The 27,989-nt window shown below is 43.9% G+C and overlaps 2 protein-coding genes across 9 annotated transcripts in view; one reads left to right on the top strand and one right to left on the bottom strand.

Annotated features, from left to right (window-relative positions):
- The window catches only part of IQCK (IQ motif containing K), a 135,953-nt gene extending 131,493 nt beyond the window's left edge, over positions 1-4,460 (bottom strand). For 3 of the 6 annotated variants that reach the window (XR_013384990.1, XR_013384989.1, XM_077906809.1), the window contains exon 1: positions 4,216-4,459. Coding sequence is in view for 3 of the 6 variants with exons in the window: in XM_077906809.1 (XP_077762935.1) it covers positions 4,216-4,402 (187 nt within the window). In the remaining 3 variants the exon portion in view is untranslated. Of the gene's footprint in view, positions 1-4,215 lie in introns of all 6 variants that reach the window. The other 3 variants (XR_013384992.1, XM_077906808.1, XM_077906807.1) reach the window with 3 other exon arrangements.
- The window catches only part of KNOP1 (lysine rich nucleolar protein 1), a 31,442-nt gene continuing 7,850 nt past the window's right edge, over positions 4,398-27,989 (top strand). Inside the window, exons 1-5 of one of the 3 annotated variants that reach the window (XR_013384987.1) lie at positions 4,398-4,551; positions 7,567-8,483; positions 10,401-10,469; positions 17,093-17,170; positions 19,697-20,296. Coding sequence is in view for 2 of the 3 variants with exons in the window: in XM_077906802.1 (XP_077762928.1) it covers positions 7,569-8,483; positions 10,401-10,469; positions 17,093-17,170; positions 19,697-20,008 (1,374 nt within the window). In the remaining variant the exon portion in view is untranslated. Of the gene's footprint in view, positions 4,622-7,566; positions 8,484-10,400; positions 10,470-17,092; positions 17,171-19,696; positions 23,890-27,989 lie in introns of those variants that run through there. The other 2 variants (XM_077906802.1, XM_077906803.1) reach the window with 2 other exon arrangements.

Here is a 27,989-nt window from a genome sequence, read left to right as displayed (position 1 = left end):
GGATGGCAAGAGGATAGTACCAAAGCACAGATGTAGGCTGAGCTGTGGGTAGCAGGGTATGCGCACAGATGGAAATATGTTTATTGGTATAAGGAAGCTGAAGGCTCCCCTCCTCACTTCCAACTGCCTGACTCTTACCAATGAATGCCTCCTACATGTACTAAGTGGTATCACCCAACATTGGAGGAGGGAGGGTAGAAACTTGGGACTAGTAGATGGGAGCAATGAAAGAAGGCCCTGAGGGATGTTGACAGATAGGCACTGTGAGAGCCCCCTGGTGTTATTTTTCTCCAGCTGTACTCAGCTGCTGCGCTATGGTTACAAGCGTTGATTCAGAGCTGGTCCATGTTGGTATCTGGCAGGTGGGATGGAGGAACTTGATTTTTTTTAAAGGATTTTATTTATTTATTCATGAGAGAGACAGAGAGAAGCAGAAACACAGGCAGAGGGAGAAGCAGGCTTCGTTCAGGGAGCCGGATGCAGGACTTGATCCCGGGACTCCAGGATCATGCCCAGGATCACGCCCAGGGCTGAAAGCAGGCACTAAACCGCTGAGCCACCCAGGCTGCCCAGAACTTGATTTTACAACAGCTTTAAGGGTTGAGGCTGCAGAGTATTTGGAGTAATGAGCCAATAGCAATAATGAGGATGTTGATGACAGTAATAACAGCAATATCAAAATAGAAGACTGTGAGCTCCCAATATTTTGACTCAGTCTTAGTTAAAACCATAGTTAAAAATCATGTCACAAGCAATAATAAGATTCAACTAGAAGCCTTGGCAGTAAAGATCTTTATTGATATGATACGAGTGCTTTTGAGGATACAAAGATCATAGGTAGTCATCACTGGAAAGATGAGAAAATTAGAAAACAATTACAAGTAAGTTGTCAAGTTATACATACACACACACACAGCATTAGCCACACAGTCTTAAAACAGATTATTTACCTATTCTGTATTTCTTCTTTCTGAAATTGAGTTTCTCACAAGTCTATTTGCCGTGATAATGTTTTTTTTTTAATAGCATTTGTACTTTTCTTTTTTAAGATTTTATGTATTTATTCATGACAGACACAAAGAGAGAGAGAGAGAGGCAGAGACACAGGCAGAGGGAGAAGCAGGCTCCACGCAGGGAGCCCGATGCAGGACTCCGGAGATCACAACATGAGCCGAAGGCAGACGCTTAACCACTGAGCCACCCAGGCATCACGGTAATTTGCTTTTTGAATGGAGATATACTAATAGGATGTAACACTTAACCTCACAGGATTACCACAAAGCCTGTTTTTCACTGAAGTTTGTTGTGAGGCACTAAATTTACTCACTACATGTTTGTTATAGAAAACTGCATGTTACAGTGTTTAAGAAATTTATCTGGGTTATAATAATCATGACAGTGCCTGAGTATATAATTCACCATCTTTGGCCTCATTAACTTCATGATGTAACTCTATCACTTTGTGAGTAGCATCAATTCACTTGCTTTTTAGAGAGCACCACTCTTCATCTTTGCTTTCTCCCTACAGGGCTATTTGACCAAAATAAATCTGATGACTTTAAAACACAATACAAACCATGTGCCGTTGTTAACAACAATGAACATTTATTGAGCTCTTTCTAAATGCCTCAAACTATGCTAATCACCTTCACATATAGTATCTTACTGGTCCTCACAACAGCCCTGTGAGGTAGGTAAGCAGTTTCCCTAACACACCAGTAATAAGCTATTACGAAGAGCTGTTTGGCTTGGAGAAGTCAAAAAGTCTTTCACTTTTTTCAGGAAAAGACAACCACAATTACCTTCAAATATGAGTGAATTCTTTATGGTAGAGTGATCAACGTGGGTCACAGCACCAAGGTGGTAAGGACCAAAGGGTAAAAACTAGAAGGATGACATTCAAGAATGAATTGATTCTTCTAAATATAATATGATGCTGGAAAAGGAATTCAAACACTGGATGGGAGGTGAAACAGCTGCTGAGGATTATTAATCAACTCGAGTCCACTATTCTCTTCTTCCTCCTCTGTATATTCCACTTCTCTCATATACTGGTGGATTCAGCCTTTTTCCCATTCAACAAACATTTACTGGCTTGGCTTGCACTATCCAATATGGCAGCCACTAGCCACAAGCGGCTATCTAAATTTGTTAAACATAAGTAAATAAAAAATTCGAGTCCCAAATTTGCACTAACCACATTAAAAAAAAAAAGATTTTATTTGAGAGAGACAGAGAGTACAAATAGAGGGAGAGGCAGGTTGCCCGATGAGTAGGAAGCTCAATGTAGGGCTCGATCCCAGACCCCAGGATTATGACCTGAGCCGAAGGCAGATGCTTAACTGACTGAGCCACACAGGTGCCTCACAGTAACCATACCTTAAGTACTCAATAACCATATGTGGCTAGTAGCTACCACATTTTTTTATATATATATAACTGACATAGCATTAAATTAGTTTCAGGTGTACACAACGTGATCAGTCAATAAAGCTACCATATGGACAGCCCTGGTGGCTCAGCAGTCTAGCGCCGCCTTCAGCCCAGGGTATGATCCTGGAGACCCAGAATCCAGTCCCATGTCGGGCTCCCTATATGGAGCCCGCTTCTTCCTCTGCCTGTGTCTCCTCCTCTCTCTCTCCCCTCTCTGTGTTATTTATTTATTTATAAATAAATAAATAAATAAATAAATAAAATCTTTTAAAAAAAAGTAAAGCTAACCATATTTGAAAGTTCTACTGGGCAATGCTGTTTCAGACAGCTGACATAATGAATAATCTTGAGTTCTTGACCTTGAAGAGCTTACAACCCAGGGGAGAAAAAACCCCCACCCAGTATTATTCTTAAAGAGCTAACACTGAACTCTTGCTGGAAATCAGGCAGTTTGCTAAGCACTTTCTGTGACTAGCTGCAATGCTCCTAACACCATAAGGCTGGTATCTCATTACTAGGCTCACTTTACAGGAAGGGCAATAACTTGTCCAACATATGTGAGGAGCACCGTAAAGCCTCACGACCAAAAGTATGCGCAGGGCCACAAAACAAGTTGAGCTAAACTCCATTTGAGGATTTTAAGGAAGATTGGAAGTGGAGAGGGATTAAAACAAGTCTATATAGACCATGTTTACTCAACATGTGGGCTATAAATGTCCACAATAGCCAAACTGTGGAAGGAGCCTCGGTGTCCCCGCAAAGATGAATGGATAACGATGTGGTATATGTATACAATGGAATATTACTCAGCCATTAGAAACGACAAATACCCACCATTTGCTTCAACATGGATGGAACTGGAGGGTATTATGCTGAGTGAAATAAGTCAATCCGAGAAGGACGAACATTATATGGGCTCGTTCATTTGGGGAATATAAAAAATAGTGAAAGGGAATAAAGGGGAAAGGAGAAAAAATGAGTGGGAAATATCACAAAGGGAGACAGAACATGAGAGACTCCTAACTCTGGAAAACGAACTAGAGGTGGGGAAGGGGAAGTGGGCGGGGGGTGACTGGGTGACGGGCGCTGAGGGGGGCACTTGATGGGATGAGCACTGGATGTTATTCTGTATGTTGGCAAATTGAACACCAAAAAATAAGTTTATATATATAAGAAAAAAAAAAACAAAAACATGTGGGCTATAGGCTGACTACATCGGAATTACCTAGGATGCTCGTTAAAACTGCAGATTCCCTGCACCTGATTATGGGATCTGTGGGCAGGAACTGGGAACCTTACGTTCTAATCAACCTCCCTCTCTCCGCCCCACCGATTCTTTCCTATTCACTAAATAAATGAGGTTTGGGAGCCACTGTCCACACCACTGGGTCCCCTGCCTTTTTTTTTTTTAATCCTATTTATTCATGAGAGACACAGAGAGACAGAGACACAGGCAGAAGCAGGCTCCATGCAGGGTGTCTGACGTGGGACTCGATCCCGGGTCTCCGGGACCACGCCCCGGGCTGAAGGCAGATGCTCAACCGCTGAGCCACCCGGGCTGCCCTCCCCTGCCTTTAGCCTGACTGCGGGTCAAGGTGAGAGACTGTGCTGCGTAATCTCGGAGCCTCAGCTTCCCCGTCCGCGAAATGGAACGCACGGCGCGCCCGCAGCGCGGCTACCGAGAGGTCACGCACTTCAGGTGCCCGAAGCCAATTAGGCGCCCAGTCAACGCGGCCCCAGCCTGACGAGTCCCGCCCCTCTCTGCCGGCCGGGGCTGCCTACCCTCGCAGATCTGCTCCCACAGGCTCTTGCCCGGAGGCTCCACGCCCTGTGCCGGCGAGACAGGTAGCTCGGGGTACAGGGTGGACACGGTGGGCAATGGCGTCCGGGCGGTATCCGACGACTCTGTGGAGCCGGGAGGCTCGTCGCGCTGGGCGGTGCGACTGCTCACCGGAGCAGGTGCCGCCATAGCCGCGGCTTCCACAGCAACCGCCCTCCCGGCACGGCTACGACCCGGAAGGAGCCGGGCGTCCAGGGGGCCGGCCGGCGACTCGAGATTCACTTCCGGGTCGGGGCAGAGCTGGCTTTCACGTGGAGGCGGGGAAGATTGGCCTGCGGGTGAGTGCTGAGGAGCGGCCTCGGCGGGGCGGCGTGGGGTCTGAGACGTGCGCGGCGAGCCGAGGGAAAAGTGGGTGACCCCGTACCCCAAGTCCACACACACACACCCCACCCCAGTCGTATGTGCGCGCTCGCTCCGGCCTGGAAGTTCTCCCGCCTTGGAGCGGGGCCAGGATCCCGCGTAATCCCTCGTGTGTGTGTGTGTCCGCGCGCGCCCGCGGAAGCTTCGGTGCGGCGGCGCCTCTGAGGGGCCGTTCTCGCCTCCCGGCTCCCTCGCTGCCTGTGGGGTGTCGTTAGTTCCCTGGTGCGGAGCACAGGCTTCGACGTCCTCCGGGCTGGGTTCGAGTCCTCTCCGCCACTTGCTGGCTTTAGGACCCAAGACCAGGAAATTCCAAGTCTCGAAGCCCCGGCGACACGGAGATGGGGGTCTTCACGCCGGTCCTCAGTCCTCACGAGACGACCGCGAGATTTCAAAGGAGCTTTTGGAGAAAGCGTTCGCTTTCGCTGGAGACAGACGCCCTGTGAGGGTCTTTCCTCTTGGAGCGACTGTATCTGGGGTCGCAGGGTTGAAGAGGAGGGTCTTCGGTGCTAAAGAGGGAGGAAGCTCCGGTGATGAGGAACGGCCCGAAAGGGGTGTAAATTGACTAGTCTCCCTTTCATTTCTTTGTTCTAAGAAGATCGCTTGATCACTCCTCTCCCTGTCTCCCCCCCCTCCCCCTCGCATCCTAGGCTATCTCGACTCCACCCCTGTCCGTGTTTACACCTTCTTCTTTCCTTCATAGGTCCGTCTTTCTCCCACTTCCCTAAGGTCTTGTCTTAGGATCCTTCTGTTTGAAGATTAGTTACCATCCATATATTGATAAGTATTTGTTACCCATGTCAGCCCAGTCCACCCCTGCGCCTCAGACCCACATATCCACCTGTCCGCTTGGATATCTCAAGGCATCCATGCAAACCAGTCGGTCTCCTGCAGCCCGTGTTTTTTTTTTCTGCCTACCTTCAGTTTTTGGTTTTTTTTTGTTTTGTTTTGTTTTTTTGTTTTTTCTTCAGGGATTAACACCATCGTCCTAAGTTGGAAACTTTTGTTCTAGGAACTTTCCAGACAACTGGTAGGCCAAGATTAGATTCATTACCCTGACCTCACCACTAACCTTGCTTTTATCACTTGTGTTTTCATTGTCACATCTCTTTTCCTCCTACACCTGCTTTTTTTTTTTTTAAATTTTTTTTATTTATTCATGAGAAACACAGAGGGACGGGGAGGCAGAGACACAGGCAGAGGGAGCAGGCTCCATGCAAGGAGCCCAACGTGAGACTTGATCCCGGGACTCCAGGATCATGCTCTGGGCGGAAGGCGGCACTAAACCGCTGAGCCACCCGGGCTGCCCTCTACACCTGCTTCTTGATAGCAGATGTTTTATCTTGTTTATCTCTATCTCTGGCATTCATTCATTTAATTAGTATTTATTGAACATCTGTTGTGTGTCAGGTACAGAGCTAGGCTTTCGGAATACAGAAGACAGTACAAGAGTGAATTGAGACCGTGTACCCCTGACTTTCCAGGTGCTCCTTTTCTTTTTTTAATGATTTTATTTATTTATTCATGAGAGAGACGGAGACAGAGAAGCAGGTTCCTCACAGGGAGTCTGATATGGGATTTGCTCCCCATACCAGGATCATGCCCTGAGCTGAAGGCAGACGCTCAACTGCTGAGCCACCCAGGCATCCTGATTCCCGGTGCTTCAGGTGTGGGTTATAAATGATCTTGAGCAATAGCTTAGTTCTGGCCTGGCGGTGTGAAGCTGCTATTGGTGAGCTAGGTCTGATGTGGCTCCCCACGGCTCTGAAGCTGAAGAGAGCTTCAGGATGGAGAAGTTCATGACCTTTCTTTCCCACTATCCATACCTCCTGCGAAGGGTATATTTTGTTTCTGGATTCCCTGGGTATCTTCATGTCACCTAGTCCAGGGAGCAGCAGGACTAGGGTAGTGACTGGAGAGATGTGGCCCAGCTAGAAGTTAAAATATACCTGAGGGCACCAGCCCCTTCCCACACTTGCCTGTATGACATTTTGCACCCCCCCCCCCAATTTTGGCATTGTAGGTTGCTCTGTGTCATCTCCAATGGTTAAATATTGTTAATTAATTTGAAAATTTAAAAACAGTGAAGCAGGCAGGATGTGGTCCCCCAACACCTTCCCTTTTCCTGCCAGTACTTGATCTGGCTCAGTCCGTCTTTATGGATAGGGAAACTGAGGCCTAGAGGAACTAACACTATACAGCAAGAGGGTGTCAGTCACCATTTGAACCCGGGTCTTGTCAGCCCTAGCTTTCATCATATCATGTTGCTGTTCTTATTACTAGCCACATGGGAAGGTAATTAGAAGGGTTAAGTCACCCAAGTGTGCCGGTGGGGCGAATCAATTTCCAGACACAAAGGAAAAGAGATACTTAGATGAACCAAAGTAAGGCGTTGATTGTGCCATAGTTATTGCCTCTAGTGGGAATAGGCAGGAAGAGTTGACCTCAGAATTTCTGTCCCCTTCATTCAGTGAAAGGTAAACCCCTGAGGGATAGCACCTGATCTGCCTGATTTGATTGCGCTTGTATCCTTAGAGGCTGGCAAAGGGTAGGCAGTGGGAAAATTTGTTGAATGGGTGTGTAGGCTCAGAGATTTAAGGAAGGAGTTGGGAAAGGGAATCACTTTCCACGGATTATTGTATGTTCTTTCCAACAGCCCTTTGAGAAAGAGGTGTTATTTCCCCCCATTTCCAGATGGGGAAATGATTAGCTTAAGGTGAGGGAGCAGTTTCAATTTGAACTTGGCGCTGTCTGAATTTACATTTCATTCACCTTCTTTGATCACATTTTCCTTTGTTCCAAAGGAGTCACGCCCATTTTCTTACTCCCTAGCATTTCAGACTAGTCACTCACAAGTGTGGCTCTTGGCACTACCTGGCTGAATTGTACACAGAGTGGTTTGGTACAGAGATAATTTGTACCATTTTTCTTTTCAGAAATGATCACCAAAACCCACAAAGGAGACCTGGGCCTTGGGCTCCCAGAGAAAAAGAAGAAAAAGAAGAAGGTGGTCAAAGAACCAGAGACTCAATACTCAGTTTTAAACAGTGATGCTTATTTCAGTGAGATCTGTTCCACAAGAGCCACATCCCCTTCGAAGAGTGTGGTCCTAGAGCAGGCATCTGAGATGCCTCTAATGAAGAAAAAGAAGAAAAAGAAGGGCCACAGCACCCTCTGTGAGGAGTGCCTAGAACCTGAGACTGTGTTACGTGCTGGATGGACAGGGAAGTTGTCCAGCTCTAGGAAGCAGGCTCTTGGTTCATCTGAATTTCAAGGTGGGGAGAAGAAAAAGAAGAGAAAGTCCTTACGGCCTCTGGCCATGTCCCCTGCCTCAAGAGTGAAGATCTCCCCAGACCCCAAAGAGGATGAGGAGGTGACCAGAGTTGGCAAGAAACCCAAAAAGCACAAGAAGGAGAAAAAGACCCAGGAGGCTACAGCCTCCTCAGCCAAGGACCCTTGGTTCTGTGAGTCTGGGGATGCTCTATACACTTGTTCAGTGGGGAAGGATGGCGAGGAGCAGGCAACCTCAGGGCAGAAACGAAAGCAGGGGAGCCCCAGAGAATGCAATGTGAAGATGAAGAAGAAAAAGAAAATCCACCAGAAGGGAGATACTTCTCTAGGGCACCTTGAGTGCTCCAAGTCTGTAGAGAGAAGCCCTAGGAAAGGAAGTAAGAAGCTAGTCAAAATTGAGGCTCCAGAATATATCCCAATAGGACATAACCCCAAAACCCCTGCAAAGAAGAAAATGAAGTCCAAGAAAAAGACAGAGCAGCCAGGGATTGAGGAACCAGCTTTGAAGAGGAATAAAAAGAAGGGGAAAGAGAGCAGAGTAGCAGGAGAATCTTGGGAAGAGGTAAGCTTTTCTTCAGAATTAGACTCTACTGTGGGAGAAATAAGGGTAGAAGTTGAGAGTGTGAGACGCTCAACTTTGTACCTGGCAGAACCGTGATTAAACTGACTTTAGCCAGAAAAGAGATTTGAGACATGTAACTGGAAAGGTTAAAAGATATTTAGCTTCAGGTATGGCTAGATCCAGGTGCTCATGCAGTACCCTCAATAATAAAAGTATCCCTTGTTATTGAAACTCAACCCAAGTTCTCACTATCTTCACTCAAGATCTAAATGAATTGGAATAAATTTTTCAGATGAATCTCTCACTTTCTGAACTCTTGGTCACTTGCTGTCCAAAATTCAAGAACCAAATAGTTTGAGATAACATGGTCCATAGCTCTCTGAGCTCTTTTTCTGTGGTCAGTGTACGTGAATTAGAGATCAAATAGATTTGGATAGTGGGAGATGCCTATGTGGCTTTCCCCAGCTCTAAGCTTCATATGTTTTTTAATTGGTTTTGGTCCCAAACACGTACCTCCTACCTCCTACCCCACAGCAAGATGGTCTCAGCAGCTCCAGGATTTCATCCTAGTAGTTAGGCTGTCTTCAAAGTGAGAGAGATAGCTCCTCTGAAATGATTATGGGAAAAGTCTCAAGGCTGCTCTCAGATCGATTGGATCACACAAACCAGAAACCCTGATCTGAAGCCAGTGGGGAGGGGCGTGGGGTATCATTCCCACCTGAACCCTACTGAAGTTGGGGAAAAGACAATTTCTAGGAGGAAGACCTATCTCTGATGAAGACAGCAGAGATCCACTGTCTACATCCTGACAAGCTTCCTTGAGTGGGGGAGGGAAGGAAGGAGATGAGCACTTGGACTCCACAGGCCCATAGCCTCCCCTGTCTATGCCAGGGCCACACCTCCATTCCTGTCTTTGGGGTGTGTGCGTAGATGTGCAGGGGGTAATGAGATAGTACATGTCCTATTCCAAGGAGATGTCTGGCCTGTTGAAGTGGTTGGATGCTTAACTGAGCCACCCAGGCGCCCCAAGATTTTATTTTATTTTAAGATTTTATTTATTTATTCATGATAGACATAGAGAGAGAGATTGGCAGAGGGAGAAGCAGGCTCTGTGCCAGGAGCCTGATGCGGGACTGGATCCTGGGACTCCAGGACCACGCCCTGGGCCAAAGGCAGGTGCCGAACTGCTGAGCCACCCAGGGATCCCCCCAATATTTTATTTTTAAGTAATCTCTGTATTCAGTGCGGGGCTGGAACCTACGACCCCAAGATCAAGAGTCTACCAACTTAGCCAGTTGCTCCTCCATAAGCTCACCTGAGCTGCTGTGCATAATGGAGCAGGGTTGGGGGGTGAGGAAGCAGGTGTTAGAGACTATTGTGGTTGATCAGGCAGGAGAGAAGGCACTGACTAGGAATAAGGTGGGGTTTAAGGGGCCAGTGTAGAGAGAACTGGGTATGGGTTTGCTTGCAGGGTCTCCCTCCCCTCCCAAACCCCCGGTTAGGGCCTTGAGCCCACCTGTCCCTTGTCACTCCCCACCCCCTCATTAGCAGAACGCTTGGTTGCAGTTTGGTGCCATGGAAGGTAAGATGATGTCTGTGGCACCAAGCCTAAGTCAGGTGACTTGCATTAGTGTCAGCCCTGTCCCTGAGCTGAGGGGCGACTTCATGATGGTCCCTTCACCTCTCTGAGCCTTCATTTCTTCATATGTCAGATGGGTCAGTGCCATTGTTTTGAGGGGAGAATCGGTGAGCATCTTTTCCATGATTCCGCAAGAGGATGTCAGAAGTTCTGTGGGTGACAGGGGTTGAGGTGGTGCTGCGGTCTTGGGTCTTTTCTGGACTTTCACTGGGCTGCTGGGCTGCTGGAACAGAAGCCACCATATGCTTGACTCTTATTCCCTTTGCCCTTTTGTGCAGGAGCCTGACACAGACTTAGAGGTGGTGTTGGAAAAGAAAGGCAACATGGATGAGGCGCACATAGACCAGGTATGGCCCAGGTCCTTGTCCCCCTCCCATGTGTCTTGCCACCTGCCACGCACACATTTGTCTCCTACAGGGCAATAAGATCCTGGTCCCAGAGATGTTAGGGACCCCAAAAGCTCCCAGCTAGCCTCTGGCACAACTCCAGCAGCAGGGAATTTGTGGCCTCCCCTACTTTATGCTGGGAGACCCCTTCACTACCGTAGCTTTGACTGAGGGCCCATCTGGTTATTCAGAATCCCAGGCTGAGGCTCTCCTCCTTATAACTGCTGCAGGGGAAGATGGGAGTGTGACCCCAGGAACTGCAACCAAGGCAGGGAACATGTGCTCACCCAGGCCCATGCATTGCCATCTCCTGACCTCGATTCAGGAGTGTTTAGAGAGGTTACTCTGTTGTGGATCAACTTCTGCTTCTGTCATGCCCAGACCCATGGGTAGATCCATTCTATATTGGAGTACGACTTTCTGGAATTGGGGTAATTGTTTGGTCCTGGACCAAATGAGGCCTGGCAGGATAGGGGGATAGCAGCATAGGCAAGGCAGTGGCTTTGGACCATTACTGACGAGGTGAACTTGGGCAGTCACTAACCTCACTGACCCTCCTATAGGTGGCTACAAAGACCAAACAAATTTGTGTTTGTGAGGCATTCAGCAGGGGTCTGTCTTATATCTGTGTTTAATAAGCGGCAGCCATTACCTTACCACATTCTTTTGTTTTGTCAACAAGTAATTTCTTGAGAGAAGCAATAGGATGTGATGCAGAGATGACCCCTATCCCATGACCCTTATACTCCAGGAGAGAAAGAAACCAGAGACTACTAGCAAATGAGCTGAGTATAAAGAGGTCTGTAAGATGCCACGGAAGTTCCAAACCTAATACCTTTGGGGCACTGGGGAACTCTCCCTGAAGGTGGTGCATCAATGTGGGGCCAAGGAGATCTAGGAGATAATGCTGACCGCACAGTCCAGGGCCTGGCACAAAGCACAGGCCCCTCAGAATGGGAGCTCCCCAGCCTTTTTCAGGTCATAGTCACATTGCCCCGGTCAGGGCCAACAGTAATGAGCCAGGCAACCACACGGAGGGGAAAGAGGTGGGGCTCTGACCTGTCTAGGAACTTCTAGACAATTCCTTTCCCAGGTATCCTCAGCCACTCAGGATGCAGCAAGTTGCTGGAACTTTGAAAGTTCCTATGCTTGTGTACGTCGTATCAGCAAGGCTTTTACTTCTTAGTTGTGCCTGCTGATGACTTTACTATTTTTAAGAATACTTTTAACCATTTTGGGTGACACATTACCTCAGTGTAAGTGAAGCTTTTTGTCTTCTCCTGTTTTTCCCATAAGTGGTAAAAGTTTACTGCATTAAAAAATTGCAACCTGAAAAAAAGGCAACCTGAAATCCTACCATGTAATAATAATCATTAACTCTTTGTTATATTCTTCCAGATTTTTCCTTTGTAACTGTATATGTGTGATTTTAAAGCACTGTGCAATCATGCTGTGTATACTGTTCTTTTAACTTTTATCGTTTAACTGGTGAATTGCTTTTCAATTTGGTATATGCACATCTGTGTCATTCCACATGTGGAGCATGGTTCCACTATAGGAATATATCATCATTTTTCTCTCACTTTTACAACCATCACTTTGTTTTATGTCATTTTGAACGTGTATAAAATAATCACCTTGACTAATAGTCGGTAGCAGATTAAAAGGGAGGAGTGGGCTCCTGGGTGGCTCAGTCGGTTGAGTGTCCGACTTTTGATTTCAGGTCATGATATCAGTTGTGAGTTTGAGCCCCAGGTTGGGCTCTATGGTGGGTGTGGAGCCTGCTTGAGATTCTCTCCCCTCCCCAACTCCACCCCTATCCCAGCCCCATGCCCCACACTCGCAAGTGCTCACTCTCTCATTCTATTAAAAAAAAAAAGGGAGGAAGAAAGGCCACGAATTGGGGCAGCCAGTTCGTTATACCTGAGCCCTTAGAAGAGAGGACAAGGCTCTGGAAACTTTTTTTTAATTGAAGTATAAAATTAATATTGAAGTACAACGTTATGTTAGTTTTAGGTGTACAACCTAGTGATCCAGTAATTACATATTTTATGGAATGCTCATCACAGTAAGTGTAGTTAACTTCTGTCACCATACAAAGCTATTACAGTATTACTCTGTTCCCTATGCTGTACTTTACATGCCTGTGACTTATTTATAGCTAGAATTTTGTAACTCTCAATCTCTTTGACCTGTTTCACCAGTCTTCCTATACTTCTCCATCTGGCAACCATTAGTTTTCTATGAGTCATTTCTGTTTTGTTTTGTTTTGTTTTGTTTGTCTCATTTTGTCTTAATTATTTCACTTAATACATTGTAGGTCCATCCACATTGTGGCAAATGGCAAGATTTCATTCTTTTTTGTGACTGATATTCCACAGTGCTGTGCATGTGTGTGCGCACGCACATTTGCGCCTACCCATGTACACCACATCTTTTTGCATTCATCTATCAGTGAACACTTAGGATGTGTCTGTATCTTGGCTATGGTAAATAATGGTGGGATAAACATAGGGGTACATATATCTTTCCAAATTAGTGTTTTCCTTTTCTTTGGGTAAACATCCAAAGTAGAATTACTGGCTTGTATGGTATTTCTATTTTTAATTTTTGAGGAAATTCTATACTGTTTTTTATGGTGGTTGCACCAGTTTACATTCACACCAACAGTGTGCAAGAGTTTCCTTTTCTCTGCATCCTTGCCAATACTTGTTATTTCCTGTCGTTTTAATATTAGCCATTTTGACTGATGTGATGTCTCATTGTGGTGTTGATTTGCATTTTTCTGATAATAAATGAGGTTGAACATTTGTTCATATGTCTGTTGGCTATTCATATGTCTTTGGAAAAGCATTCAGGTCCTCTGCCCATTTAAAATTTTTTTTTAGTGTTGTAGGAGTTCTTTATGTATTTTGGATATTAACCCTTTATTGAATATATTATTTGTAAATAAGTTGATCCTTGAATAACATGGGTTTGAATGGCAAAAGTACTTGGATTTTTTTTTTTTATACAATACTGTAAATGTATTTTTTCTTAAGATTTTCTTAACATTTTTAGCTTTATTGTAAGAATACAGTATTATATATATATATATATATGATGGAAAATCTGTGTTAATCAATTGTTATATTATTGGTAAGGCTTCCAGTCAGCAGTAGGCTACTAATAGTTACATTTTAAGGGAGTTAAAAGTTATAGGTGGATTTTCAACTCTGGGGATCCGTGCTCCAACCCCCCACTTGTTTAAGGGTCAGCTGTATCTTCATCCATTCAGTAGGTTGCCCTTTCATTTTGTTATGATTTCCTTTGCTGGTCAAAAGCCTTTTAGTTTGATGTTACCCTTATCTGAGGAGACAAATCCAGAAAAATATTGCTAAGACTGATGTCCAAGTATGTATGCCTATATTTTTTCCTTTTTAAAAAACATTTATTTATTTGAGAGAAGAAGAGAGAGCAGGGGAAGGGGCAGAGAGAGAAGCAGGTTCTCCACCGAGCAGGGAGCCCAACTTGGGGCTCAGGCCCAGGACCCCAGGATCATGATTTGAGCTGAAGACAGGTGCTTAAGTGACTGAGCCACCCAGATGCTCTGCCTGTGTTTTCTTATAGGACTCTTATGATTTCAGGTCTCACGTATAAGTCTTGAGTCGATTTTGAGTTTATTTTTGTGTGGTATAAGCAAGTGGTCCAATTCCATCCTTTTGGTATAGCTGTCCAGTTTTCCCAATACCTATTAAAGAGACTATCTTTCCCCTATTGTATATCCTTGGATCCTTTGTTATAGATTCATTGACCATAGAAATGTGGGTTTTTTTCTGGGCTGTGTTTTCTTCCATTAATCTGCCTAAATGTATCTGCTTTTGTGCCAGTACCATTCTATTTTGATTACTGCTGCTTTGTAGTACAGTTTGTGCTACTTCCAGCTTTGTTTTTCTGTCCCAAGATTGCTTTGGCTATTTGGGGTCATTTGTGGTTCCAAATTTTAAGATTGTTTCTTCCAGTTCTGTGGAAAATGCTGTTGGTATTTTGGTAGGGACTGCATTGAACCTGTAGATTACTTTGAGTACTATGGACATTTTAGGAATATTAATTCTTCTAGACTATGAGCACGGTGTATCCTTCCATTTATTTATGTCATCTTCAGTTTCTTTCATCAGTGTCTTACAATTTTCCATGGTTAAATTCATTCTTGCGTATTTTATTCTTTTTGATGCAGCTGTAAATGGGAGTGTTTTCTTTCTTTTTTTTCTCTCTTTCTCTCTCTTTTTTTAAGAGATCTTGTGGGGTTGGGGGTGGGGGTGGGCAGATCTCTCCCTTTGGAAAGCAAGAATCTTAAACAGATGATCTCACGACCTGAGATCATGACCTGAGTTGAAGTCAAGAGTTGGACACTTAACCAATCTGCTGAGCCATGCAAGTGCCCTGAGAATGTTTTCTTAATTTCTCTTTTTGATAGCTCATTATTAGTGTATAGAAATGCAACAGATTCCTATATATTTACTTTATATCCTGCAACTTATACTGAATTCATTTTTTAGTGGTAATCGTTTTTTTGGTGGAGTCTTCAGGGTTTTCTATATAGAATATCACTTTATCTGCAAGTAGTGACAGTTGTACTTCTTTCCAACTTGGGTCCCTTTTGTTTCTTTTTCTTATGTGTTGTGGCAGAGACTTCAGTGCTGTGTTGAATAAAAGTGATGAGAGTAGACATTCTCGTTTTGTTTCTAATCCTAGAGGAAAAGCTTGTAGCCTTTTGCCATTGAGTATGATGCTAACTATGCTTTTTCATATATAGCCTTTATTACATTGAGGTACGTTCCCTTGATACCCACTTTGTTGACAGTTGTTAGTGTGAATGATGCTGTATTTTGTCAGATGCTTTTTCTGCATGTATTGAGATGAATATGATTTTTATTCATTTTGTTAATGTTGATTGATTTACAGATACTAAACCATCCTTGCATCCCTGAAATAAATCCTACTTGATTGTGGTGAATGATCCTTTTAATGTGTTGCTGAATTCAGTTTGCTAACATTCTGATGAGGACTTTTGCATCTCTGTTCACCAGGAATATTGGTCCTGGAAGCTTTTATATCAAACAGCAGGGTCATTTAGTCCATTGATGATAGCCTTGAGCCATGCTAGCAACATTGTATAAGATGCACCTTCTGTGTACTAGGCACTCTGTTAGGTTCTTATGTTCTACACCCAAAAATTTTAATGTGGGGTGAAAGTTTTTCCCATATCAGCAGTTCTTGGACACAGGCTGGATGTCCTACAATTCAGCTCAATTCTGGGACTATATATCTGGAGATCATGTCACATCCCACAGATTAAGGCCTCAGTCCCACCAGACTGCTCCCTACCCATGCCCCAGTTCAGATGCCAGTTACAAGCTCGGTTGTCATGTGTGCTTCTTACCAGGCTGCGATAGATGGGAGGTTCTGATAACCCCCTCCTTGGGTTTTATTAATTTGCTACAGCAGTTCACAAAACTCAGAGAAACCTTTTACTTACTAGATTGTTGGTTTATAATAAAAGGAACAGCCAGATGGTAGTGATGCCTAGGGCAAGGTATGGGGAACTGCACTAAACTTCCTTGCCCTCTCCAAGGATACCACTGTCCCCAAATCTCCATGTTTTCACCAACCCAGCAGCTCTCTGAACACCCTCGTTTTGGGGGTTTTATGTAGGCTTCACTACATAGGCACAATTGATTAAATCGTTGGCATTTGGTGATTGATTCACCCTTCAGCCCCTCTTCCTTCCTTAGGGGCTGGATGAGGGACTGAAAATTCCAACCCTCTGGTTACAGGGATGGTCACAGGGTTGGTTAATCTGGCAACCAGTCCCCATCCTTAGGTGCTTTCTGACATTTGCTTCATTGACATAACAAAAGACACCTTGATTGCTCTCCTTAGGAAATCACAAGGTGTTTAGGAGCTTTGTGCAGAAACTGGATGAAGACCGAATATATATTTATTAGGAATTCTATTACAGTCTGTTTCTCCCATTTATCCTTCAAGGAAGTTGATATTTCTGTTTATTTGCAGGTAAATAGATCAAAGTACACAAAGGTTAAGTGTACTTACCCCAGGCCATACACATTAATGGCAGAGCTAGGATTCAAACTAGCCTGTGCCTGATTCTAGTGCTCTTTCTAGAAAACAGTTCTGTCCTGAAAGTTAACTACTGTATCTCCTGTACAGGTTTAGGGTTACATGTAAGCCCTGTACATGCAGGGCTTCAGGCAGCATGCTTTGGGAAAGTTTCCACGTAGTATGGCTGTTACAGGCAATAAAGTTCTAGTGCTGACGATGGATAAGGCTCAGTTTGTATTAAAGTTCATTCTTAAAGAATGGCAAAACAAAGATTAATGAGGATGCACATTTTAGGCCAAGGCGATGCAGCCTTGGGATGCTTAGAGGATACTCCTGACAAATGCCTGCCCCAGTTTGCAGCAGAGGAAAGCTGCCCTCCCTCTTGTCACCGTCCTGTCCTCCTGCCCTTAGTGTTCGGTTTTAAGCTCAAAGGAAAACAGCTGTGTCCCATTTCCCTCTTTTCTTTCCTCTCTCTTGCTCAGGTGAGGCGAAAGGCCTTGCAAGAAGAGATCGATCGTGAGTCAGGCAAAACAGAAGTTTCTGAACCAAAGAAGTGGACAGTAAGTTTGATGCTGGGGCCCTCATCTGTGCATACCCTGGCATCCTAACTCCTCCTTCCTCACCTAGCACCGGGAGGAACACAGTAGAGTGATGGGGGACCATGTTAGTTTAGGCCCTAGGTGCTGGTCCAATCTGCCTGCTGGCTGTCTTCACTGCAGAACTTGTCCTGAGCTAATTTCCTTCTTTCTGAAAAAGATGCTTGCCTCACTCCTGGATAGCTGGCCAAGCAAGATAAGCAAGCCTGAACCTTTGTCTCCTGCTGTGGAGAGGTGGGCATTAGTCACTGAGGGCATGTGACAATGCTTTCCAGCAGTGGATGGTGACCGGGGTAGGAGGCAGAGGTAAGAGTGTTGTGGTGGCAGGCCCCTCTCAGGACAGCCTTCAAGGTCCAGTTGGAATGGGAGACTTCCAAATCAGGCCTGAAGAGAGGGGACAGGAGAGAGTGCAGCATGAGGACCATGAAGTCAGGCTGAAGAGGGATGAAAGGGGATGTGGGCAGACTGGAGGGACATACCAGGCCAGACTCGGGGGTCATCATAGGGAGCATGCATGGGACTCTTAGTGCTGTGGGAGCTGCTGGGGGGGGGGCGGACATTTATGTGGGGAGAGTGGGGAGTGGGTTAGAAGGCTCAGCCTGCAGGCGTGAGGACTGAGATGTGGCAGAGAGTGTAGAGAAAGAGAAAAAAAAAACTTCACAATCCATCAAGACTTGTTTATCGATTGGATTGGGCTAGGGAGAGAAAGAAGGATCCAGATGACAGGGAAGCCTTGCCTTCCTGCACTATCTTAAGCCTTCACAGTTGAACACAGGAAAGAACAATTGACTTGGATCAAAAAACCTGAGTTCAGTTTTGGCTCTGCCACTTTCTAGTTGTGAGACTTGAGGTAAGCAGCCTCTGCTCTGAGCCTCAGTTTCCACACCTATAAAATGTGATTTCTACTCTGGCCCAGTAGGGTATGGAGAGGGGCTTTGTTATGTGTCTTCCCTCAGTAGCTCTTTCATCGCATCCTCTTGAACAGAGCGGATCGGATAAAACACCCTGATTGAGTTGAGGAAAGCAAGAAACAGGGCAGCATCATTCAGAACCTGTGGCCCCAGAGGCTGTGCCTAAAAGACCTTATTGGTGGGGGAGAGATCCTGGGGCACAGGGGTGGCATCTGCTGGGGACGCTTTAGGAGGCATTGCCTCCCAGGACCCAAGGCCACTTGTCTGCTGAGGCAAGTGGTGAGGATTCCAGACTGGCTGTGGGCCCCTGCGGGAAGGTCCCCTATGAGTGGGTCAGCAGCCCTTGGAAGAGCTAGCTCACCCATGACTGGGCAGCCTCTGGCAGCACTCTCCTCAGAACCAGTGCAGGACTGTCAAAGGTGGTGTCTTATTCTAGAAGTTGTAGGCCTGGGAAGCTGTAATTATGCCTACATCTGGGTCACTATGAAGCTGGGAGAATTTGTTACTAGTTCACTCAGGGCAGGTGTAGCAATGACTGGTTCTTACTGTTCTCCCAAAACTGACCTAGAAATAAGTGCTAAGCTGGCATTTGGCTTGCAAGTGGAAAGTTCCCAGAGAGTATAAAGGTCAGCAATCAGGGTAGGGTGGGAAGAATGACAAATCATCAAGGTTTTAAGGTGTGCCAAACATTGTGCTCTGGGTTGTTGGTGTAAAATCAGATTTGATTTTTAGCTAAAGCCCTGTGAGAGGGGTGTTGCACACCTATTCTGTAGATGAGGCTATTGAGGCTCAGAGAGGTTAGGTGATTTGACTAGGGTCACACAGGTGGGCTTGATCCTTGGGTCTCTGTGACTTCAAAGTCATAGTTTTCTTGAGCTGGGTTTCTTGTTTCTCACAGATATGGGAAGGACAGGGGTCTTTTCTTAAGCAGCTCCTCTGAGGGACTGTCTTGGATTTTCTGGAACATGGGTGATTTGTGTATAGGTAGTAGAGTACTCTAGACAGGAAGTGGGACCCCAAGTTCCTGGACTGGCTCACCCACGGACTCAGCTGTGTGATCCTTGACCTCTCCAGGTCTCCACTCCCTGCTGTAAAATGCAGTGCTTGTGCAAAGAGATGTGCATTTCAGATCCCACTTTCCCTCCTCCTCCTTCCAACTTTCAGAAACCTTAGGCTGAGGGAAGAATGGCTAGCTGGTGAGGTGAGCTGTGCTGGGAGGTGAGGTGAGGTGTGCCATTCTCTGCTGTGAGTGAGGGGAGGAATAAAGCAGACAGGCAGGCAGTTCCAGGGTGGGCCCTGGTGTTGGGCAGACCTGAGATGGAATTCCCGCAGGGTCAGTAATGAGTGTGTACTCCCAGTTAGGCTGCAGACTTCCATTTCCTCATCAGTAGCATGGGAATGCTAACAGTATTCCTTATAGAGCTCTTGTTAGAATTAAGAAGACAGTCCATTGATGTGCTTATAAGCACTGTGCCTGCAAGCATTTAATCAGCTGGATCCTCCCTGGTGAGGCTGGGGTTGGGGAAAGGACAGGGCTTCGGAAACCAGGAAAATAACCACATTTTTTCTCTTACCACAGGGAACTCAGTTTGGCCAGTGGGATACTGCTGGTTTTGAAAACGAGGAACAGAAATTGAAATTTCTCAAACTTATGGGTGGCTTTAAAAACATGTCCCCTTCATTCAGCCGCCCCTCTAACACAATTGGAAGGCCCAACATGGCTCTCAACAAGAAGGCAGCCGACGCCCTGCAGCAGAACCTGCAGCAGGACTATGACCGGGCCATGAGCTGGAAGTACAAGCGTGGTGCTGGCCTCGGCTTCTCCTCTGCTCCAGACAAAATCTTTTATATTGACAGGAATGCTTCCAAGTCCATCAAGTTTGAAGATTAAAGTCTACTACTGTCTAGTCCTTCAAAACAGCCAAAATTGCTTTTATTATTCAGTTATGCAGTTGGAAGCCATCTGACAACTGTCTCAAATCACACCTCTGCAGAGATTAAGGAAAACTATGCCCATGTGCTTGGATGAACTGGGGTCAGGGAGCTCATGTTTCAGAAGCCAAGAGGACATATGAGTGGCTGACACCTCCTGTTTTCTGTATTAAGATTCCATCCCTATTTGAAGACATCAGCATATATAAATAATAGCTGAATTTGCTGAGTGCTTAGTATGTGCCAGGTACGTACTACTGTGTTTCCCTTGCATTAATGTAGTTAGTAATTATGAAATAGGTGCTATTATCCCCATCTTACTGATGAGGAAACTGAGGTTCAGGGATGAAGTAATAAAATTGCCTGGGTTCACTCAACCAGTAAGTGCCAATTGTTGGACTTTTGTACCCCACATCCTGTGTCACTTTTCACTACTACAGATGTCCCCTTCTAGGGAATTTCACCAAGAATACCCATGGGGGATGAAAATCTCTTAATTAAGAGACAGAAGTTTTGTTAGATGTTTAAATCTCAAATAGGAAGTAGAATTGATGGTGAACAGTTAAGAGCAAGCTCATTTTCTTTTCCCATCCTGGAGTAGCTGCAGACAAAAAGGGTCACCACCAAGCAGATGTGGCTGACCTGCTGCTGTTGGGAAATGTGTTTCTAAACCAATTTTGCCTTTTGTGGCTGCCTGCCTTCCATCCTCAGTGTTGAGCTTGGATTTAATCTTTATGCTGTAACTGAATTCTAACCAAGCCATTTTATAGAGACTGTTAGTCTTAATGAACCAATGGCAAATTCCCAGGCATATGTTTATTAGAATCTTTGTGACCATAAGAAAGAGAATCCTAGCAGACTTCTCTGATGGAAGTCCAGTGCCAGGAGGCCTGCATGTGTGGGGATGACACAGGAAGTTGTCTCATCATGATACTGTTAACATGCCTATACTCTACAACCAGCCTCACAGAGCTCCAGGTACAGTGACTTGAGTGACAAATGACCACTCTCTCCATTCACCTAGCACTTTGCTTTTGAAAATACAGGTTCTGAGTGGGACATTTTCACATCACTTGGCCTAAATGCCTCCTATAGATATTCCAGCTCAGGCAGGCCTAACTAAATAGCCAGCATACTCAGTCTCTCACTGAGCAGGAAGTCCTGATGTGTAGGGGGTTGATTCAGCAACTCAACAAGGAAACATTCTTTTCCTTTCTGCTCCCTTCATCCTGTTGGCTTCATCAGGCTGCTGAAAGAATGGCTGTAGCAATCCTAGGCAGGATTTTAAGATACTAAAACATTCTAGAGGAAAAAGAAAAACCTTATGGCCCAAGGAAAGTTCCAGAAGACCTTTTATCATAATTCCTTGCCTAGTAGTGGGTCATATACCCATTTCTGACCCATCCCCTGGCATGTGAAGGAAGATGCTCCTCAGGCTAGTCATAAAGGAAGAGTGAGGAGTTGACAAGACAAACATGGAGTCCACTACTATCCCGCTGGGCAGAGGTGAGGCAGGCTGGCCTGGGCCCCAACTAATAAGCATTGGCCAAGTCAAGAGTCATACAAATCTATGCTAGCGATGTTTCAGGTGGGCCACTTCACTCACAATGTGAATTGGGCCTTTGATGGATTCAGCCTTGAGGTACATAGTGGAAGAGGCCTTCTAAATGCCCGGAAGGTAAGGTTCTGTAGTTGAGTTAGCTCCTTCAGAGCACCTTGTCCTTTCACAGGGGGCTAAATCTCTCCAGGCCTTGATTAACACTACAGGAATTCACTTGCTGTACTGACTGCTTCTCTAATTGTTTTCAACTTGCCAAGAGATCACACTACAGTTTGGGCCTGACTTGGCTTGTCAGGAAGGATTGTGCTCAGCCATCTCTTGGGTGATTCAGGAGAGAACCTAATCAGTTGCCCACTCTCTTGTCCCCATAGTGATAGTTCTCATTAGCATGTGATGGTCAGGCCTCTCCCTGTCATTTCGTATAAATAGCCTGTGTAATAGGATTTGACTTTCAAACTTAACGTATCACCGTTGGCTGAGGAGGTCTACACTGGCTCAGGGAAGGTTTACTGTGGTTTGTTTCTGAAGCAGGGTCTAGCCAGAGCAGGTTGAACAGCCAAGACAGCAAGATGGCCAGTGGGCTCAGTGGGCTTAATCTTGGTCTGCACCGACAGGAGCAACAGAGACGCCATTTCTCAGGTGAGCCCGTCTCTGCCCTGCAGCAGGCTGCAGTCCCGGAAGCATTTACACTCTGAGCTTCCTGTGGGAGCTGGGCTCCTCTCCTCTGTAAAGGAAACAGCAATGGCTTGTGCCACCTCTGCCCCTTTCCCCCATGTCCAGTGCCATCAGTCTGCAAGGGTTTTTTGGGAACGATTTCCTAGGTTCTTGATGTCTTGATTCTGTGTAAAACACAGCATGTCTCCACTGCAGCAGGCGGTTTGGGGAGTTTTACTCAGATTCGGGGCAGGAGAGGTCTGGTGTATAGCACAGCCAAGGTCCTAGTTGAATATTTAACAGCCCTGTTCTCACACGTGTTGGCTCTTTCTCCTTGGGGATTTCTCACTCAACTGAGCGTACTTCTGAGGCAGGGTCCTTCCCTCCTTAGAGTGCCCTTATCTACGTGTCTCTGAAACCCCATGATTCTTAATCACTTTATTCTCTGGGCTGATTCCTGCTGTTTCTGCCTTAGCCCATTGGCCCTGGCTAAAGACTTCCTTTCCATGACTAGACTGACCCATCAAAAGTATTTGCTAGATAGACAAAGTTCTCATCTAAAAGAAATTGTGTATTCAGCTCTACAAACTTAGAATTATTCAGGTTTGTGATTGGCAAATTAATGACCCCTGGCCCAAGATGTCCATGTCCTAGTCACTGGAACCTATGGATATGTTAGGGCAAAAAACAAAAGTGAGTTTGGGGTAGCAGATGGAATTATAGTTGCTAATCAGCTGACCTTAAAATAAGATTATCCTGGATTGTCTGAGGGCCCGATGCCAGGTCCTTAACTGTAGAAGAAGAGGAAGGCAGAAATGTAGAAGAGGCTTGTAAGAAAAACTTGACAAGCTGTTGCTGGTTTTAAGATAAAGGAATGGACCACAAGCCCAGGAATGCAGGTAGCCTCTAGAGCTAGAGAAGGCCAGAAAATAGATTCTCCCCCAGAGCCTCCGTCCTCCAGAAGGAATAAAGCCCTGCACACCTTCATTTTGAGGGTAAAGCCCCCTGAGACCTGTTGGACTTAGGACAAATAGATCCACTGGGTGATAAAATTGTGTTGATGGAAGTCTCTAAGCTTGTGGTAATCTGTTAAAGCAGCAATAGAAAAGTAATGTAGGTCTCATGCAGAACTTTTCCTTGTTTTTCTTATTTCCTAAAACTCTTAGAATTTTTATTGTTCCATTGTCCTTTGTAATGACAGTAGACTTTATCCCCCGTAGGCTGTGGTTTCCAGAAGCTGGCTAATTGATTCAGTAATGGGCTGAGGTAAAACCACAAAAGATCATAGAAAATCTAAGCCTTAAAAAAGAAAAAGAAAATCTAAGCCTTTGCCCTGGACTAGGTGACAGATGGTTCCAAAGCTCCTTTGGTGTAATGCACACTCAACCCAATACGGAAGTCCTAACTCATGTCAATCTAAAAACATTAGGTTACTCAGGCTTGGGAATGAACTCTGTCTAATGTGGGCAGCCTCAGAGTAGGAGAAAGGACTTAAAGCGGATGATTTGTGAATTTGCCAATTGTGTTTCATTTAAATAGTATCTTATAATAACAGTGGTATATGAAATAATTTTAATGGAGATAATTTTGTGAAATAAAGGTCACTTGGTAATATTTGAGCAGTACCACCATGTTTTCTGAATTTCTGTATGTTTTGTTCAGTAAAGGGGAACAAAAGGGGTACTCTTCAGTATCCACTATTCTTTAATGTAGGATCTTTTCTCAGGCTAGGGGCCGGGGGTTGGTGGGGGGTGGGGAAAAATTCACAATTAAGTTGATCAGAAAATCCATAGCATATTCTTTGGTCCTAAACTGTTCAGTAAAAATATGAGTTTAATGTAAATTTATTTTTAAAAATTATTTTAGCCACTTTTACTGAGATTAGCTGCGAACGGTCGTCCTACATTTCACAGCATAAAAATGAAATGTAATTTATGTCCAGTGTGTACCTTCTAAAAGTACTAAAGTTTGGAGCACTGTAATCCACAAGTGGAACAAATGGATGCATTTTCCTGAGCACAGACTTCTAGGCTGTGAATCACCACCAATCAATATTAATGCTTTTACTGATTCAGAATAAAATGTCAGTGGAAGCTCATTAGCAGTAATACAAGAATCAGATTCCAGATTCCAAAAATCTGGTGGTAAAAAAGTATAATCACATGCAGTTTAGAATTATGGCTGCAAAGCAAACAGGGCAATATGTTTAGACAAGTTCTTTTATGGATGAAAAGAGTCAGAAGTAATTAAATGAACAGTCATGAACATAAATGTTCCTTTGGGAGGTTTATTCATTTATAGTATACTTTCCATGGAAGCCACAGAGGGAATTGCAGATTTGACCTCACTTTCTCTAATCCACCATTGTGTTTTTTTAAATTTACTTTTAATTGAAGTATAGTTGATTGACATACAGTATATTAGTTTCATGTGTAACATAGTCATTTGACATTTATAATGCTTTAAAAAATATTCACCACAAAAAATATAATTACCCTCTGTCACTGTACAAAGTTGTTACAGTATTATTGACTATATTCCCTATGCTTTACATATATCCCTGGATTTATTTTTAATTGGAAGTTTGTACCTCTTAATCCCCTTTGCCTATTTCCTTCTTCCTCCCATTCCCCTCTCCTCTGGCAACCACCAGTATTTTCTCTGTATTTATGAGTCTTTCTGTTTTTTGTTTGCTCATTTATTTATTTTTTTTATTTCACATGTAAGTGAAATTATATGGTATTTGTCTTTCCCTGACTTATTTCACTTACCATAGTACCCATATGTGTATCCATGTTGTTGATGGCTGAGTAATACTCGTGTGTGTGTACATACATGAGTACACACCAAATTATCAGTGGACATGTAGAATGTATCCGTATCTTGGCTCTTATTGTAAATAATGCTGGGATAAACATAAAGATGCATATTATCTCTCTGAATCAGCATTTTTGTTTTCTTTTTGGTAAACACCCAGAAGTGGATCGTATGGTATCTAATTTTTTGAGCAACCTCTATACTATTTTCCATGGCTGTACCAATTTACATTCCCACCAACAGCACATGGGGGTTCCCTTTTCTCCACATCCTTGCCAACACTTATTTCTTGTCTTTTTTTTTTTTCTTTTTTTTTTTTTTTATAGTCAGTCTAACAAGTATGAGGTGATGTCTCATTGTGATTTTCATTTGCATTTCTCTGGTGACAAGTAATGTTGAGCATCTTTTCATGTGTCTGTTGGCCATCTGTATGTCTTCTTTGGAAAAATGTCTAGGTTCTCTGCCCATTTTTAATTGAATTATTTGAGGGGCTTTGGTGTTTAGTTTATGAGGTGTTTTTTTTTAATATGTTTTGGATATTAAGTCCTTATCAAATATTTACACATATCTGCTCCCATTCGGTAGATTGCCTTTTCATTTTGTTGATAATTTCCTTTGCTGTGCAAAAGTTCTTTAATTTGATGAAATCTCAGTTATTTTTGTTTATGCTGTCCTTGCCTGAAGAGACAGATCCAGAAAAATACTGCTAAGACCATTGTCTAGGAGTTTACTGCTTAGGTTTTCCTTCAGGAGTTTTATGGTTTCATCTCTTATATAAGTCTTAAATCCATTTTGACTATATTTTTGTATGTGGTGTAAGAAAGTGGTACAGTTTCATTCTTTTGCTGTATCTGTCCGATTCTCCCAACACCATTTATTTTTTAAAGATTTTATTTATTTATTCATGAGACACAGAGAGAGAGAGAGAGAGGCAGAGACATAGAGGGAGAAGCAGGCTCCATGCAAGGAGCCCAATGCAGGACTTGAGCCCTGACCTTCGGATCACACTCTAAGCCTAAGGCAGACACTCAACCGCTGAGCCACCCAGGCATCTGCCCAACACCATTTATTGAGGAGACTCTTCCCCACCATTGTTGGATCCTTTGTCATAGATTAATTGACCATATAAGTGTGAGTTTATTTCTGGGCTCTCTGTTCTCTATTGATCTGTGTCTGTTTTTGTTCCAGTACCGTTATCCTTTGATTATTACTGTTTTGTAGTGTAGTTTGAAATCTGGGATTGTGCTACCTCCAGCTTTGTTTTTCTCTCCCAAGATTGCTTTGGCTATTCAGGGTCTTTTGTGATTCCACACAAATTATAGGATTATTTGTTCCAGTTCTGTGGAAAATGCTGTTGGTATTTTGATAGGGATTGCACTGAACCTGTAGATTGCTTTGGGTAGTGTGGCTATTTTAACAAAATTCTTCCAATCCACAAGCATAGTATATCTTTCCATTTATTTATGTGATCTTCAGTTTCTTTCATCAGTATCTTATAATTTTCAGTGTAGTTCTTTCACCTCCTTGGTTAAATTTATTCTTAGATATGTATGCATTCCAGTGTAATTAACATACAGTGTTATATTAGTTCAGGTGTATGATACAGTGAATCAACAATTCTTATACATTCCTGAGTGCTTCTCATAATAAGTGTACTCTTAATCCCCTTCACCAATTTTCACACATTGCCCCATCTACCTCCCCTCTGGGAACCATCGCTTCTCCATGGTTAAGAGTCTAGTTTTTTTGTCTCTTTTTTTCTTTGTTCATTTGTTTTGTTTCTTAAATTGCACATCTGAGTGAAATCATACGTTATTTATCTTTTCTTGGACTGACTGCACTTAGTGTTATACTCCAGATCCATCCATGTTGCATATGGCAAGATTTTCTTCCTTTTTATGGATGAGTAATATTTGAGTGTGTGTCACATCTTCTTTATCCATTCATCTATCAATAGACCCTTGGGCTGCTTGCATTTTAAGCAATTCACGAAAGATATGTATTTATTGCCATTTTGCTTGTTTTATGAAGTTCTTTTCTGTTCCTTCTCTCTTTTCTGTTTGCTGGCTTTTAGTGATATACTTGGGTTCCTTTATTTTTTTGCATATCTAGTATTGATTTTTGATTTGTGGTTACCATTAGGTTTGTATATAACATGTATACATTACATCAGTCTACATTAAGTTGATGGTCCCTTAAGTTTGAATCCATTATTTACTCCCCCATACACATTTAAAGTTTATGGTGTCATACTTTATATGCTTTTATTTTGTGAATCTCTTGACTGATTTTCATAGATACTTAATTTTACTACTTTTGTGCTTCCTGCTTTTCTTACTCCTATTTATTGTCCCTCCTTTCCATTCAGAGAGTCCCCTTTGACATTTTTTATATAGCTAGTGTAGTGGTCATGAATTCCTTTAACTTTTGTCTGGGAAACCCTCTTATTCTGAACCATAACCTTGCTGTAAAGCGTATCCTCGGCTGCAGGTTTCATCTTTTCAGCACTTTGAATATATCATGCCACTCCTCTCTGGCCTGTAAACATTTCTGTTGAAAATCATATAATTGCCTTACAGGGTTTCCCTTGTATGTAACTGTTTTCCCTTGTGGCTTTTAAAGTTCTCTTTATTACTACTCTTTGCCATTTTAATTACCATGTGTCTTGGTGTGGACTTCCTTGGGTTGATTTTGTTAGGGGCTCTCTGTGCCTCCTGGATCTGGATTCGTTTCCATCCCCAGATTTGGGGAACTTTTCAGCTATTTCCTAAAATAAACTTTCTGCCCCCCTTTGTATTTCTTCTTCTGGGATTCCTGTAATGCAAATATTGTTAGGCTGATAGTGTTGCTGAATTCCCTAAGTATATTTTCATTTTTTTCTCATTCTGTTTGATTGCTTTCTATTATT

Source organism: Canis aureus, chromosome 8 (assembly GCF_053574225.1).
Source record: "Canis aureus isolate CA01 chromosome 8, VMU_Caureus_v.1.0, whole genome shotgun sequence".
Classification (NCBI taxonomy): Eukaryota; Metazoa; Chordata; class Mammalia; order Carnivora; family Canidae; genus Canis; species Canis aureus.
The sequence above is the reverse complement of the archived record's forward strand: the minus strand, read 5'-3'. Positions and strand labels throughout refer to the sequence as shown.